Source organism: Psammomys obesus, unplaced genomic scaffold (assembly GCF_907164565.1).
Source record: "Psammomys obesus unplaced genomic scaffold, mPsaObe1.curated_primary_1811, whole genome shotgun sequence".
Taxonomy (NCBI): Eukaryota; Metazoa; Chordata; class Mammalia; order Rodentia; family Muridae; genus Psammomys; species Psammomys obesus.
Window position 1 is genome coordinate 12,833,009 of NW_026585698.1, and position 18,046 is coordinate 12,851,054.

An 18,046-nucleotide genomic window follows, 5' to 3' on the forward strand; every position below is an offset into this window, starting at 1 on the left:
CCTTACAGAAGCCTTTCAGTTTTGTGAGTTCACATTTACTAATTGTCCACCTTAGTGCTTTTGAGACTGGTGTTCTGTTCAGGTAATTGTCTCCTGTGCCAGTGCATGGACTGGGGGTGAGTGGGGATATGAACAGGAGGGACTGGGGAGGGGATGGAAAGTCAGAGAGCGCTGGAATTGGGGAGCACCTTAAGGGTAAAGTAGAAACCTAATGCAATTGAAACTTCCTGGAATCTATGTGGGTGAACCTAGCAAAGCCTCCTGGGAATGGAGGATGTGGGGCCTGAACTAGACTTCTGGAACCAGACAAGGTTTCCAAGTGTGAGAATGGACCATCAACTCAGGAACAAAACCTTTATTTTCCTGCCAGCAAGATGTGCTGGGGTGACAGTGGTGTAGAATTTATGGGAGTAGCCGACCAATAACTGGTCTAACCTGAGGCCAATGCCCTAAGAGTAAGACCACACCTGACGCTGCCTGGTTAAGGAGGAAACAGAGCCTGAATAGCTCAGAGACCTAGGATAGCACCCAACTTGAATGACCAAAAAGGAAAAAAAAAAAGCCAATGAAATGATTCCTCATGATATCCTGCTGACTGGAGTCTAACATAATTGTCTTCAGAGGGGCTTTATCCAGTAACTAATAGGAGTATATTCAGAGACCCTCAGACAAACATTATAGATAACTCTGGGAATCCCTAAGAGGAGGGGGAAGCAGGACTATAGGAACAAGAGGGGCCTAGGACACTGAAAAAACACAGCCCACAGAATCAGCTAACCAAGGATCATAAGGCTCATGAAAACTGAGGTCAGGGAGCCTGTAAAGGTCTCACCTAGGTCCTCTGCAAGTATGTTCTGGTTGTATAGCTTGAGGTTCTTATGGGACTCTTAACAGTGGGGACAACACTGCCTCTGATTCTATTTGCCTGCTTTGGGACCCTTTTTCTCCTACTGAGAAAAGCCTTAATATGAGGGCATGTGCCTGGTATAACTGTAGCTTTTTATGCCATGTTCAGTTGATATTCCTGGGAGGTCTGCTCTTTTCTGAATTGAAACAAAGGAAGCGAGGATCTGAGGGAGAGGGGAGATGGGAGATGGGGCAGGGGGCTGCAAGTGGAGGAGGGAAGGGAAACTGTGGTGGTGGTGCAACGTAGGAGGGAACAAAAAGAGAAAAATCGAATTCAAACAAGACTAATTAAAAATAATAAAACAAACAAAACACATGAATTTTGTTTTGGCCAGTTATTCTTGCATATGGGACCCGCCCTGGAGTGAGACTCCATTGGAGGAAAAATACTTTACTTTTCTCAGCAAGCATCAATTGCAAACGGCTTCGTGGTTAGAGGTGGGACTTTGCGACTACTTCCTTCTCTCTGTGCTGGGATTTTTGTCTGGTTTGAACAAGTGCATGTCCTGCGCATGTTGACACAGTTTCTGTGAGTTCACATCTGTTTCATCCCTGTTTCTTTAGAGTCATCTACCACCTCTGTCTCTTACAGACTCTCTGCTATATCTTTTGTATAGATCCCTGATCCCTGAGGGGAGAGGTTTAACGAATATAGCTCATTTAGGACTGAATGCTCTAAAGTGTTTCACTCTCTGTGCACCGTCCAGTTGTGGGTCTCTGAATTTGTTCTCCTGTGCTGCAAGAAGCTTCTCTGATAACTGGTGAGAGAGGTACTGATCTATGAATAAAGCAGCACATCATTAAGAGCCATTTTATGGAACGGATACATCCTGCTGAGATTTTGGTGAAAGGGGTCACATAGAAACCTCTCCAAACATCGAAGCCTATTGTCTACCTGATAATAAGGTCATATTGATGAAGACAACACTTATGTCATCAGAGACAGAGAAGTCAAGCTGGCACCTAACTAGATGCTTCACTTGGACCTTCATGGTTTTGGAAGGTACTATGTACACTTCTGGAGCAGAAAAGTAGGCATCAGTACCACCCAGCTACAAACGCTGCCATTTACAACAGTCACCTACCTTGAAGAGATACTGATACAATCGTAGCACAAATGTTACTGGAGTCACCAACCAGTTCCTGGCTGAATTTAAGCCCCACTCCATGAGATGAAAGCCATACCTGACCCTTAAAGTGATGAAGAACCTGAGTCTAGATAGAATTTGGCCCTGGGGGGAATATGTTTATTCTGCTGAAAGAACACAGCAATAAAACTACACTTGTATCTGAGCCTAGGAACAGAAGAAGTCTTTATGTGTAGATTTTTTTTTCTGGGTAAAGTCCATGAAGAATGACTAGATGATGGAACAAGGCAGCTGACATGCCTCTTGGGATGACCCTTTTATACTCTTAGCTGAAGGTGCCACATCATTTGTTAGTCTTACTGTTTTGTTTTGTTTTGTTTTGTTTTGTTTTGTTTTTCTGCCATGTTTCTGATATACTCTTGTATCCATGTGTTCCTAGTGTAATTTGTTAAGTTCACAGATGGTAATATTTATTTGTATAAATAACTTTTTGGCAGTCAGCCTCTCATAGCTTGTGCTGGGCAGGTGGTGTTTGCTTTACCTGTACAAAGAAGACCCAGGCTTATTCTGTTTCTGCATTTGTGCTCAAAATGGAGCAAACTGCTGTTCCATAAGATAGATTCATTCAGGGCAAGGGACTCCCTGAAAATTACGGTACTATGTAATTACTATATAATATGAAGTCACTTAGTGCAGGGCACATCGTGATGGCACTCATTTGATATACAAACTTCAATCAAACATTAAAACTTTCTAATGTGAGCAGATCACATTGTTCTGGAGTATTTCTCACTGCCTAGTATACAGAGTGTAATTTGCATTTGGAAGCTTGGCTCCTCAGAGCTCAGGTTCATCATCAGAACTCGTCATTGCAGCTGCAGATTCACCCTAAGGGTCCAGTAGATGATGGGAACATCTCCAAGTCAACCAGTTGGAGATATATAAGAGATGGGATTTTTAAGTTGAACACAGTAGTGCTAAATATCTATAGACCCCCGCCCCCGGTCTATAGACAGTGATATACAGCTATATCCGTTGAAAGGTGTCATAAGAGAGGCCGTTGCCTTGACAGAACTTTAGCCATATTTCAGTGGGACATTTCATAATGCCTCGAGAACTGAACTCAAGAGGTTTAAAGCAGAGCTTATGTTGCAAAGACTTATTGGTATTTTGGGAGTATAGAGTTGATGATGGGACCCTAAGGAAATAGACTATTAACAGTTGAACTATTTTGTTAGATGAATAGACTATTATCCTAGGTGAATTTATCTATAGGTTTCTCCTGGGGAAAGAAACAAAAATAATGAAGATGTTTGTCACTTGTTATGCACTAAGCCATTGATAGTTTTCTGGGGTCCATAGGTTTGGTCAAGAACTTTCATCTGAATGTACAGCAAAGAGCTGATCTGCATCCTCTTCACTCTACATAAAACCCACTGAACACAAAGTACTCCCTAGATATTGCTTCCTATGTTTTATTAATATATGGTTCAAAATATTGTAGCAGTTCTCTGAGAGGGCCGTGCTATGGAGTAAAGCTTCTTACTGTTACTTTAGTTGGTGTGTGTGTGTGTGTGTGTGTGTGTGTGTGTGTGTGTTGTATACACAGCTGTGTTCCTGTGTTTGTACACATGTCTTTGGAGAACAGAAGTTAACACTGGGAGTTCACGAAGGTGGACAAGCTGGCTAACAATGTTCAAGTCTCCACAAGTCTTGCTCCCTTTGCCCTGTCTTGAATTACAGTTGTGAACTATTATGCCTTTTTACACGGGCTCTGGAAGTCTGAACTAAGCTTGCCATGCTTACATGGAAAGCACTTTACCAACTGAACCATGTTCCCAGCCAGATGCTGGGTTTGGGTTCTCCATGGCTCTGCTAGGATGACACTAACACATTGGTAGCGCTTTTAAGAGTGGAGTTGACACTGAGCTCCACATGAAGGGGTCACTGCGTACTCTGCAGCCTGCAATCAGTGGAGCAACGAGGGACAAACAGCACAGTCTTGAAAGGATTCTAAACGTTTATCTAATGAGTCAAATAAAGCAACTGCTGTTCATTTTGGTGATCAGTGGATTCCAATTATAAAAATACACTGGTGTTGTTTATAGAATATATAATTAATGATAACAAAAAGGAGAATTTTAATGGTATTTTCATCAAATTCCAACTAAATTAACATAGTCACATTCATGTCTAACAATGCGCTATATAAATGTAAGAAAGGCTTAGAGGTAGTAAAATAAATGAGATTCTAATTTCCATTTGTGAGCTTTAGTTCAGCTAAAATTCTTTCTGAGATTAAAAAAAAAAAGATTGACTGTTCTCCTTCAGAAGCATATCACTGAAAGTAAGCATAGGTGAAAAAAAAAAGATTTCTAACAAGCTTAATACAATTTGAAAACACGGCTAAGGACAGTGGTGGAAATGATGGCCTGATGTGCGTTAAAATTGCTTAGTTCAGGCATATTTTCAAAAAAAAGAGAAAACTATGTTATTCAGGAAGCCGGAGAAATAGAGGATGTCAAAGTAAAAATTGAATTTTGGTAACTACACTTTCTTATATGAATATAATTATTTTACTAAATTTGCCCCTAAATTATTTTTCTAACTCATTTTCCAATTGAATTAGTTTATTTCACTTTAATAAGCTGCTTTCCTCTTCTGAGTCATAAATGTTCATTTTATTCCATAATGCCTAAAGCAGCCATATATTAAAAGCAGCTGATATGATGCATTTAGTTTCTAGGTTAATGTCTCTTTTATTTAGTGATGAGATGGCATCAATGTTGTGATTCCACTCTGGTAAAAAATCTGTTCATGTTTCCTGCTCATGTGGTGTGGGACTGTAGCTTCCTTTTAGCACTCAGGCAAATTTAATATTTACTAATTTGTCCCATTAGAAACAATCACTTTACTTGATGATGTAGCTCAGGAATACAGAATCTCCTGAAGCTCTAGGTTTGTTGCAAAACACTGCACAGTTAATTAAATAAATAACAATGGTTATTGAAGAGCAATATTAGTTTGTCCCCAAATGAGACAAAAAACTCAGCCTGGTAGAAGCCTCTCAGTAGAAATACCTTTATGTCTTTATGTCCTGGGGAATTTTAAAAGATGTCACTCAAGAAATCCTGTGTGCAGGACGCATGGTACATACAACATGATTATAATCCAACACCTATGAAGCTAAGTGTACAGTGGTGATGGCTAGCCTGAGCTAAAGAGTGAAATGCTGTCAAAAAGCAAACAGTGTGTGAAAATAACACACTAGCAGCAAGCAATATTCTTGTCAAAAGAAACAAATGAAAATGAGGGTGCATTCCACACATTGTAAAAGACTTTTCAACACACACAGCTAACAAGTGCCTAGCTGTTGGAAAACATTTTTTTTCTTTTTCTTTTATAATTTTTTTTATTTTAATCAAAGGTCATTCACTTTGTATCCCAGCTGTAGCCCCTTCCTTTTTTCCATCCCAATCAGACCCTCCCTCCCTCATTTCCTCCCTGCCCCCTTCCACTGATAGGGGAGGTCCTCCTTCCCTTCCATCTGACCCTAGTTTATCAGGTATCTTCAGGACTGGCTGCAATGTCCTTATCTGTGGCCTTCCAAGGCTAGGGGGTGAGGGGGGGGGTCAAAGAGCCAGTCACTGAGTTCATGTCAGAAATAGTGCCTGTTCCCCTTACTAGGAAACCAATTTGGATAATGAGCTACCATGAGCAGGGGTTCTAGGTTATATCCATACATGGTCCTTGGTTTGAGAAACAGTCTCATAGAAGACCCCTGTGCCCAGATATATTTGGTCCTTGTGGAGCTCCTGTCCTCTCTAGGTCATACAAACTCCCCCTTCTTTCATATGATTCCCTGCACTCTGCTAAAGGTTTGGTTATGAGTCTCAGAATCTGCTTTGATACAATGCTAGGTAGAGTCTTTCAGAGGCCCTCTGAGGTAAGCTCCTGTTCTGCTACTTGTTTTCTTCTACTTCCAATGCCCATCCCATTTGTCTTTCTAAGTGAGGATTGAGCATCTTACCCCTGGTCCTCTTTCTTGTTTATCTTCTTTAGATGTACAGACTTGAGTATGTTTATCCTGTATTATAGGTCTGGTACCCACATATAAGTGAGTATATACCCTATGTGTCTTTTTGCTCCTGGAATACCTCACTCAGGATGATCTTTTCTAGATCCCACCAATTGCCTGCAAAATTCATGATTTCCCTGTTTTTAATAGCTGAGTAGTATTCCATTGTGTAAAAGTACCACAATTTCGGTATCCATTCCTCCATTGATGGACATCTGGGTTGTTTCCAGCTTCTGGCTATTACAAGTAAAACTGCTACAAACATGGTTGAGCAGATGTCCTTGTTGCATACTTGAGTGTCTTTTGGATATATGCCTAGGAAAGATATAGCTGGATCTTGAGGAAGTGCTATTCCTAATTGTCTGATTGATTTCCAAAGTGGTGGCTGTATAAGTTTACATTCCTAACAGCAGTGAAGGAGGGTTCCTCTTTCTCCACATCCTCTCCAGCATGTATTATCACTTGAATTTTTCATCTTAGCCATTCTGATGGGCATAAGGTGAAATCTCAGGGTTGTTTTGATTTGCATTTCCCTAATGACTAAGGACATTGAAAATTTCTTTAAGTGTTTCTCTGCCATTTGATATTCCTCTATTGAGAATTCTCTGTTTAGCTATGAACCCCATTTTTTAATTGGATTACTTGCTGTTTAACTGCTTGAGTTCTTTATATATTCTGGATATCAGCCTTCTGTCAGATGTAGGGTTGGTGAAGATCCTTTCCCAGTTTGTAGGCTGTTGTTTTGTTCTGACAACAGTGTCCTTTGCTTTACAGAAGCTTTTCAGTTTCATGAAGTCCCATTTATTGATTGTTGCTCTTAGAGCCTGTGCTGTTGGTGTTCTGTTCAGGAAGTTGTCTCCTGTGCCAATAAGTTCTAGGCACTTCCCCACTTTTTTCTTCTAACGGACTAATGTATCTGATTTTATATTGAGGTCTTTGATCCACTTGGACTTTAGTTTTGTGCAGGGTGATAAATATGGATCTATTTTCATTTTTTTGCATGTAGACATCCTGTTGGACCAGCACCATTTGTTGAAGATGCTGTCTTTTGGGAAACATTTTTCAAAAGAGATCACTCAATGTAAAATTGAACAAATATTTCACAGAAAAGTATGCTCATTAAATATACAAAATAGTCAAGCAGTAAGGAGAGTGCTAATTTAAAAGTATTATATGTCATTTAAAACTTTAAAATAATAAAAATTCCATACTTTTTTATAAGAAGAAGATGTCTTCAAATAGCCTTAACCTTTGAAAATGATACCAGTGCTTTGGAAACTAATATACTGCTAAATTAGCAAATTTAAATATGCACAGTGCCCACAACAATAACAATTTTTTCTGTGACTATTTCTGTGCTGATATCATCTTTCAAGTTAAATTTTAGGGCAAAAAAAGGCTTTGTCTTACATTTTTTGCTTTATAGATTTATACCTTTCTTCTTTTTTTTTTTCATTTTTTTCTTTCTTCTTAAAAACCATTGCATCTCTATCAAAAGCATGTAGCATTTTCCATGCTGAAGTCCTTGACAAGCAGGAAGAAGTAGAATTGTCATTTTATAGCATTTGTTTTTATTGTAAGTGCTGTAGATACAATTAATTTTAAACTAAATCTCATACTTTTCTATTATTAATAGAGTGGGAACAAATTAAACACTATCTGATAAGCTCGGGTCAATGCTATACCTGTTAATTAGTGTAACTTGCCATGAGGCAGCAAAGCTATTCTAGAAAACAGAGACACTCCTGAAAATATGCTTTTTAGTTTTATGTGCTTTGATAAGTCTTAATGCCCCTCCCAGAACTCACACCGAAAGTGTGCTTTCTTAGCCTTCCTTTCATCCATATGTTCTTTACTTTTGTCTGTGTTTTCTAATTTGTTCTTAGCTTTTTTCTAAGTGTCGAGACAGGACAGATATTTGAGTTCATGACATTGTATTGAACTCCTGTCCTGACGCATTCTTTTGATTCTGGAAGCTGATATTCTCCGAAAGATACCCGATTAATAGTGGAAACATTCCCAGAACTTTATGAGGAAAATATATCAAGAGGGTACCAAAGGCTAGCAGCACAGGAACGTGAGGCGATCTGAGGAGGTCAGCGCCCATGCTGCTAATATCTCGGACATTCCAGAGAAGCAGCATTTTTGGTATTTACCAAGTTCGGCACCACATGGGAAGAGGGAACCGCACAGGAAAAGAAGAGACCTCCACTCACACTTCTGATGTTTTAGATATCAACGAAAGTCCATTCTCAGTCATTGTGCTGTGGCTGTCTTTTCTAATCACACAGTACTGTGAACAAAGGCTGGTACAAAGGACCACAAAGCTTAAAGATGAGGGGCAACACAATTTTAGTAAAGCGTTCATTGGGCTTTACTCAGTGTGTGATATGTGAAATATGCAGGTGTGATGACATAAAGTGCCGAATCTTACCCCACAATGTCCTGTGGACAGCAGGAGATCTTTTAAATTCTTAGACATCCATAAGGTTCTTGTTTTAAGATGCGCCTGGGGTGGAAAGGCTTGCAAGGGGAACACTTGAAAATATCATGGCTCTATGCTAGGGCCATTTCAGTTTGTTTGTTTGTTTGTTTGTTTGTTTAAATATACATGTGCATGTTTCAACCCAAGGTGGAACACACTTGTCAGTGAGAATTTTCTTGCTGCTCAGAAAAGACTGTATCAGAACATTGGTTTTAGTCAACTTCCATTGTGCTGTATGAGATGGTTATGATGCAGGAAGAAATTATTCATCGAATAGCAGGCTTAAGCTGGTGACACACAAAAACATTGCCCAGTACTTTGCCTCTCTTGTGTGATATGGAGAGAATATAATGACTTTCTGGTCTGATGAGCCTAAGCAGGTCATTACTAGTTATTGTGTCCAGGGAAGTGCTGAGAAGTCAAGATGAAATGAATAGGAAAACATTGAACCATCTTGTGTTCATTGATATTTTACCATTTTCCTGGGTTTTCTTGTTCCATAACTTTCTAATTCGGTTCCTAGGTAATCCCCCTCCCCCCCAGATGTTTCCTTCTTGACACTACAACCTCAAAGTTAAGTCTCTAATGCATAAAGAATGAAGAGACTCAGGGCCGGCCAAGATCCAGTCAATGCGACGCCTAAACAATATGTTGACCACCCCGCTTGAGACTCAGGAAATATTGTAGAAGAGAGGAGAGGCAAGTATATAAGAGTTGGAACACTGGGATTTTGATAGTTTCTCTGAAACAAGGAACCAGTATCTCTCATTTTATACAAATTGCTGATCCAACTGGATTAGAAAGGGTGCTTCCAAACACATTCTCACATAGCCAGCTGTTTTGGATAGATTCATGTTACCTTGACACAAGCTAAAGTCATCCAAGAAGAAGGCACCTCAATTAAAATCCACTCACAATGATCATTCCTGTTTTCATCCATTTGCCTGAAATTTTCATGATTTACTTGTTTTTAATTGCTGAGTAGTATTTCATTGTATAAATATACTTCAATTTCTGTATCCATTTTTTAGTTGAGGGACATTAAGGCTGTTTCCAGATTCTGGCTACTATGAATAAAGCTGCTGTGAGCATAGTTGAGCAAATGTCTTTGTTGTATGGTGAATCAAATTTCAGGTTTATGCCCAGGAGTGGTATGAGTAACTTAACACAGAACTAGAAAAACAGGCATGGAATATATTCCCTTACATTTATATATATTTATATTTATTTAATTAATATTAATTATTAAGCAGTTATTTGCCATATAATACCAGATAACCATAGTACAAACTACAGACCAAAAGAAGATAAATAAGAAAAAAGACCCTAGAGAGGATGCTAAATTCTCATTCGGAAGGGCAAAAAGGATATACACTGGAAGCAGTTGAAGAGAGAAAACAGGATGGGAGCCTACCATAGATGTCCTCTGAAAGAGTCCACCCAAGAGGAGATCAAAGCAGATGCTAAGACTCACTGCCAAACTTTGGGTAGAGTGCAGGAAGTTGTAGGTAAGAGTGGAGAAATGGAAGCACCCAAAGCAAACAGGAGCTCCATTAAGAAGCCCAACAAAGCCAAAAAATCTGGCCCCCATGGGGCCCTGTAGAGACTGATACATCAATCAAGGACCATACATGAAGGGGACTTAGAGCCCCTGCTCAGATGTAGCACATAGGCAGCTCAGTGTTTATGTGGGTTTCCTAGTAAGAGGATCAGAGGCTGTCCGTGACATGCACTCTGTTGCCTGCTCTTTGATCACTTCCCTCTGGTGGGGCTGGGGGGGGGGGCGGCGGCATTGCCAGGCCTCAGAAGAAGAGGATGCAAGCAGTCCTAATGAGACTTGATAGGCTGGAGTCAGATGGTAGGGGACAGGGCTCCCCTTTTCTGAGAAGTAGAGGAAGGGAATTGGGGGAAAGGGGGGAAGAGGTGAGGGAGGGGGCTACAATTGGGATGTAAAAGGAATAAATTATTTTCAAAATATTTTTTAAAATGCGTCCAAAATTTCACTCTGTACACAACTCTGTAGGGCAACTTCTTAATTAGTGATTGATGGGGGATCCAGCCCATTGTGTGTGGGGACATCCCCGGACTGGTGGTCTTGGGTTCTATAAGAAAGCAGGATGAGCAAGCCATCTGGACTAAGTCAGTAAGCAATAACACTCTACTGTCTCTGCATCAGCTCCTGCCTCCAGGTTCCCGCCCTGCTTGAGTTCCTGTCCTGACTCCCTAAGATGGTGAACAGTGGTAGAGAAGTCTAAACCAAATAAACCCTTTCCTCCCCAGTGCTTCTTAGTCATTTTATTTATTACAGCAATGGACACTAGCCCTGATAAACCCAGTGGGTCACAAAAGCAAAAAGAGTAGATGTAAGTGTGAGAGAGATTTGTGGGAAGCTCGTGTGACCAGGGGTAGGAAAATGGAAGGTAAGAATAGTCAGTATGAAGCAGATGCATGTAAAAATTTTTGATTAACAAAAATAAACTATTACATAACATAATAAAAAATCATTCCTTAACTTTGGCTACCTGTGTATAGCAAACTATACACCTTCTAGTCACATGAAATATATTTTTCTTCTCCCTCCAACAGCTTCCCTGATTATGTAGAAATAAAAAAAAAAAATAGTAAATACAATGTTAAATATTAACACATTCTTCCAAGGCTACAGAAGTAAAAATAAATCAATATTTGTCCATTTAAAAAATGACAACACACTAACAGGTAAATCTGGCAGATTAGGTTCTTGAAATGTTTCACACCTGTAAAACAGATGCGAAATTAAAAATGTATACATCTTGAGTGTTATGAGTAATTAAAGGATTATCGGGGTTTGTTTTTTTTTTCTTTTTTTATTCAGCAGTTTGCTTAAAAACATATGTAAAAGCCTAGGCATATACATAACTAGCTTGTGACAAATAATTCTATTTAAACAAGCTAAGTATATCTAAACAAAGACTGAGGCCTTTCCTGCTTGAAAAAAATGTGATCTTAAATACCAGAGGTGGGGCAGTAGCTTTGGGTAAGGTGAACCATGCTCCAACATTTTTACATAACCTCATTAAGGATAATTAGAAAAGAAAAGAACAAACTGCTTTTAGGAACATCTCAGATAGAAACTGTTATGGATTTTCATAATGTTCCCCCTCCCCCACACACACACCATGCTGCTCTCAGACACTTGAATGTTTTTTTTTTTGCTGGTTGTTTTTTTTTTTGTTGTTGTTGTTTTTGTTTTGTTTTGTTTTTTACTTTATTTATGTAAGAGGACTCAGTGGATTTTGTTTTTTATCCGTTTCAAGAGACATTAAATAGAGAAGCAGTAATGTTGAGGGGATAGTGGAGAATTTGGAGGGAAGGGAATTGGGAGTGGATGTCATCATAATGCTCTTACGAATGTGCCCCCCCCCACATATTCCTAAATATAGCCTTAATATGTATAATGTTACTCGTGTATTGACTTTGCTGCCAACAATTTGCTATTGGATAATCAGTTGATGTGCTCTTCCCTGGGGAAGCCTATTTCTCCACTCCAGTGATTCTTTCGTTGTTGGTATTTCTCTGTGTACCCTTGAGGCCTGTGAGCCTCTCCCTGTTGGCTGTGGAATGTCTTTGTTGTCACCCATGTTAAGTCTTCTGTTTAGGTGACCTGTTGGTGAGACTTCATTGGTGTAGTTTCCAACATTATTAGGAGACAAAATCTCACGGTAAAATCCCTGATCCTCTGGCTCTTAAAATCTTCTCCAGTGTTCCCCAAGCACTGATGTCAGTGTTATTTGGTAGATCTATCTATCCATTTAGACTGGGCCCCACAACTGTGCATTTTGACTAGCTGTGGCTTTCTGCAGTGGTCTCTTTAAAAAATCAAAATAAAACAAAAGAATGAAGACAATTTGATTAGCATGATCGAGTAAACTTAACAATATAATTAGTCTTCAGGGAACATGTTAGGATAAAAGCAAGATCTGAAAAGCTTTAGTAGGGATGCCCCATCTATTTCATATTAGATCGTTAAACAAGAGAATTCAAATGTCAAAGCATAATATATTCACTTCGATTTGCAATGACTGAATTAGAGATTGGATGAGTGAGTTTTGCGTTTGTTTGCCTCCAAGATGAAAGGTGACTAATTGAACAACTGTGTCCAATAGTAGCAATAAGTTAAACACTTTGGTGGATCTAAAGTGACTCAGATAATTGTATGACACTGACAAGGACGTGACAAGTTACAAAGTGACAAGATCTGTGATCCTGGACTGGGACCCTAAGCTGTCTGGAGTTACAGGTGTATATCATCATCCGTGTTTCCCAAGTCTCAGCAGCAGAAACCTGTATGCAACATTTGCTTAAGATACAGTTTAACAAAATTGTTTTACATTTTTAAACATATCCTCACTGCTACTGGGTACCTTACACCATAACATTGCTTAAGTCCAGATAACTGGATAGTGAGTGTGTCACACTATGAATAACTGGTAGCAAGGAAGCATTTTCTTCCCTTTGTACTGAAATAGAGTCTCTCTCTCTTTCTCTCTCTGTTTCTCTTTTTGTTAGTGGAAATAGTAACTGTCCTGTCTTTAAACAACTAGTGAGTTTTCCATTCTTTCCCGGGTTCTTGTGCGTAAGGACATTTTAAAGATTAAAAAGGAAAGGGGAACTTTAATTTATATTATGGTCTTATCCACAAGATACACCACGAGGCGTACCATTTCAAATCAGATCACTTCAAATTGCCACAGTGATGCCAGGTGTTAGAAGACTGTGCCTGGAGAACTCCTACCTAGTCACGAGCCAAAAGAGGTTTCCCTGGAAAAGTTAATGTTGGACCATGTGCTGAAGATATAACTGAAGGACAGACTGGCCAGAAAAATGGGAAATCGTGAACCACTAACAGGGCTTCTGGATAGCTCTAGATGAAAGGGAAGCTAGTAAGGAAAAGAAAGTGTGTGGAATCTGCCTTCACTTAGAACATACACTGAAGGAGTTTGAAAGCTGAAAGGTTTTATGTTGCAGCATCTGGTGGACCATTTAACCTATTTTGATATTTTCCCTAAAATAACATTATATAATGTTGAGTTCTGGGCCATAATATATTTAGTTTTAACTTGAATGAAATGATTAATCATTTCAACAATATTTTATTAATTCTTTGAGTCTTTCACACAGTGTATTTTGAGCATATTCATCTCACCTCCGTGAGTATAGGCAGCTTCACTCAGGAGGAGGCACAAAAGTATTGCCATTTACTTGACCAGTGTGATTGAAAGAGGCTGGGCTTGGCCTGGGACTAAGTAACAAGTGATTTTTTATTTTGGACTGCTTTGAAATTACAAGTGCGGGTATTGCCTGGGCAGTGGAACTCCTAGAAAACTGGTAGAAAAAAACTAATGTGCCAGTCATTGACACTCATGTGACAGCTGTCATGTCACTAAGTGACAGAAACAAACAGCTACGAACTTTATTGAACCTATAGTGTTTAATATTAAAGGAAATTTTTAGAATCGGGTGGTCTTCTCTGGCTGCCTCCTCTTCCAGGGGACTATTTCAGTTAGCAGCTGCATCTGAGTGGTCCTTGGGCTACAGTCCAAGGATAATGGCTCAGGGTTTGCCTCTCAGAAATGTTGTTGCGTGTCATCTTCGGACTGCCTTCATCCTCAGTCCGAGCAGTTACCGGAGATCATTGATAAACTCATGGTTGTGCCCTTAGCATGATGGCATATCTGTAGAATAAGCTACCTTGACATTCCGGTACTAACATTCGTATCTCACACTTAGTAACACATCAGATGTTGGAAATAGGTAAGGTCCTAAAAGGTTGAATTTTTCAGCACGGAAGACCAATGTTAAACATGTCATTTAGCCAGGCAAATGAAGAGTAAAACAGATTTGAGAAGCCCATTTCCCAGGTCCACACACCAGCAGCTAATCCACCCTTCCCATGGCAGGTGAGTTCTTCACAGGCCACAAACAACAGGACCAGGAAAGTTCACACTGCATTCTCTTGTTCCCTTTGTTTTTAATGAGGAAATTTTATGCTCAATAAATCCTTGCCTAGTCCACCCAAAATTACTTTCTTCTCAAGACAATTCTAAATAAACTTATTAAAAATGTTTTCCTGCATTTCGGAGCTAATTATACTTTCATGAATGCGTCATTTCAAATAAAACACTTGAGCTGCTTTGAGTAATGTTATTAATAGGTTATGTGTCTGACAAATTTCTCTTCATTAGTGTTCGGTGTTTAAAAGTAATAAAATAAAAAAGGATTTAGGCCAATCCTGAAGTATTGGTTGGGTGTGATAATGCTTATTTGTGGAAAATGGGAGCCCCATAAAGGATCTAACTGTGAGAAGTTGAGTTAAAGGTGTGCTTTGTGGATTTTTCTAAGAGTGAGAGGTCACACGAAGTCACGGCATCTGGGTTGGAAGCATGCTAGGCAAGAGATGGCAGGTGGGAAGACCAGGGTTCACAGAAACCCAACAGTATTCTCTGAGAAACCAGCTCTTCTTGGAAGATGTAGGTTTGGAAAATGTAAGTTAATCAATACTTTCCCAAATGGGAAGTGAAATCAATGGGATGCAATGTACAAGATTCCTACAAGAAGTCATGCTCTTCCGAACTCCTAGAATAACTTTAGACAGGGAGAAGAGGGGAAAGTAGATTTTCAGAATGTTAAACATTGACAGATATGTTAATGTCTGTCTAGGAAATTATCCATAAACTGGGAACTGTGGGTCACCTAGGACTGGGTATGAGAATATTTATCTGTCTGTCTGTCTGTCTGTTTAGCTAGCTGTCTGTCTATCTATCTATCTATCTATCTATCTATCTATCTATCTATCTATCTATCTATGTATCTATCTATCTGTGTATCTACCTATGCATCTATTTATCTCTCTACCTCTATCTCTACCTCTATCTCTTTCTCTCCTTTCCTTCTTTCTATTTTTATTTTGTTTTAGTCTATATAGTTTTTCTTTAAAATTTTTATTACAATTTTACTTACTTTTACTCAGTTTTTTGCCTTTACATGTGGGCCCAATGCAAGTCAGCACGTGTATATGGATGACATGGGACAACTTTGTGGGAGTCAGCTCTCTCCTTTTACGACATGTGTCACAGGTAGAGATTGCAGCTGAGACATTTTGCTGGGAGCAAGGTCTACTCTCTGTACTAACGAACTAGTAAAAGATTAGTATTTACATGTGTTAATCTCTTCCTGTCTCTTCTTTCACGCTGCCTGCTCATAAACCTATTAGTTAAATATCTTTTTATCTACCAGTATTCATTCTGGAATGAGACAGTTGTATCTGCTTTCTGTATCAGTGATAGTTTTAAGCCCTTGCTATATATGGGTGATGATGAAAGTCCTGAAGAATACTTGCTGTGTCCTGTGCAACTGAGAAAAAAAACAAAAGTACAATCTAGAATCCTCTTCCTCAAGGACCAACGAGAAATCTTACTCCTCTGCTTCTCAGTCACCCCTGCCTTCTCATTGTCCGTTCATCCCTTCCCACAAATTAACTGCCACTGTGTTGATTGTTATATATGTCATTAGTAATTTTTTTTTAAATAAGTGAGTCCACAAACATAGCTCTGAGCTCTGCCTTTGTGGCTGTTTACATGCCATTGTTCCTCTGGTGTCAATCCTTTCTGCTTAATTCCTTTGTTCTCATGAAATACATAGTGGTGTTGTCACAAAAAACAAACAAACAAAAAACCACCTCAGGATGGGGAAACTAGAAAGGGTTTTCTGTTTTTTCTGTTACATACAGTTTGTAAGGCTGATGCAAGAAATTGTCCATCCGCTTTCTTGGTGTTCCATTTAGTCTTCATTAAAGGCAACATCAATGGCAACAATATGAGGCAGGAAAGGACCACATGATGGCACAGCAAGATGTTTGTGCATGCAGGGGGCGGGGTTACAAAGCCAAGTTCATCATTTCAAACCAACTTTGTCTTGTGGGAACCAGTCAGGTTCTAGAAGAGTTCCATTATTTCTTTCTGAGGTTATGCTTCCAATACCCCTGTACCACATCTCCAAGACCATCAACTCCCTGTCATTGCTATAAAAAGACCAAACCGGAGCTGGAGAGATGGCTCAACTATGAAAGGCTAGGCTCACAAACAAAAACATAATGAATCAAACTGATAACCCTGGAACACTTAAGGACCCATTTAGGCCAGGTTCAAACCATAGCTGGGGCAGAGGACAAAAAACTCAAGAGAGTGCACAATCACCCACAGAGCTGTGCCTGGAAAAACGATATCACCTGTGCTGACATACATAAAAATCAGCAAACGTTTTTATCAGCAAATCTTGAAATAACCTTCACGGGTATTAAGATAATTTCCAGCATGCACATAAGTGTGTTATAAACACATATATAGACACATATAAATCAGCTTTTGTTTAACTCCAGGGAGTGCCTTCTGATTCTGAAATGTTCATGTGTAAGCTTAGCTGCCACTTTCAATTTGTGGATGTTATAATGCTATTTTTAGAATCATTATTGAATAATACTTAATAAGGTAAGATGAGCATTTAAAATAGGAATTCGTTATCACTTCTGATTGACAGACACTATTCTGAAGATTTCAGTGTAGGACTAAACACTCTTTAAAACAATTTATATTTTTAAAATATATTTTTTCTGTACTTTATGTTATTGTTACACTAATCAAAAATACTGCTAAGTAGTTCTATGATAATGGAGTTTGTATATATTATCTAATTTTGGTGTTAATATTATATTCAAATTATAGAATCTGATGTGTCCCCTTTTCAAAGATCATTATGTAATTCTTCTATTACTGTATAATGACTTTCATGTATCTATAAATCTCTTGCTAAATATATACATGTATCCTTTCTTCCTTTCTTTCTTCTGTTTTCTGATCTGCTCCCACTGGTGGTTCTGTACTTTGACTCCAGACTGGCAATATGAGGGTAAGATGACTAAAATATTCCCTAGCACCTCTCCAGTATCCCTTGTTTGTCCATTTTACTTTATTGCTCTTAGAGCATTATTAAAATTCTGCTCACTGTCTTTAATTATGCCCTTTATTACAATTAATTTCCAATTATGTTTGTTTCTGTTGCGGAGTTTTCTCATCGTTTATCCTGTTAATCATCCCTCTATTTTATTTCTCTGCTTTAAATTAGCATTTCATTATTTCTGCCCAGAACCCATCTTCTCTGGTTTCACAGTAAGGTTTGAGCAGTGTTTGACTATCCTGTCATAGAAACATGTCGCCTGAGAAAATGTTTTCTTTCAATAGTAAAACCCTTAAAAATGTACATTAATTTTATAGTAAGATTTTATGATCAGTGTATGTGTGAGTCTAGTTTTGGGTATGTTCTCTTACATTTGTTAATTATAGTCTCTCCTTTTCTTTTCTCTAGATTGCAAACTAGCCAGAGGAGGACCACCAGCTACCATCGTGGCCATTGACGAAGAGAGTCGGAATGGTGAGCGAGTTCTGTGTTTACCAG

General features: G+C 39.0%; 1 protein-coding gene across 1 annotated transcript in view; it reads left to right on the forward strand.

Moving 5' to 3' along the window:
* Pcdh15 (protocadherin related 15) overlaps window positions 1-18,046 on the forward strand; it is an 844,567-nt gene that overhangs the window by 289,862 nt on the left and 536,659 nt on the right. The window contains exons 3-4 of the mRNA XM_055598939.1: window positions 17,486-17,500; window positions 17,957-18,022. Of these exons, the coding sequence (XP_055454914.1) occupies window positions 17,486-17,500; window positions 17,957-18,022 (81 nt within the window). The remainder of the gene's footprint in view (window positions 1-17,485; window positions 17,501-17,956; window positions 18,023-18,046) is intronic.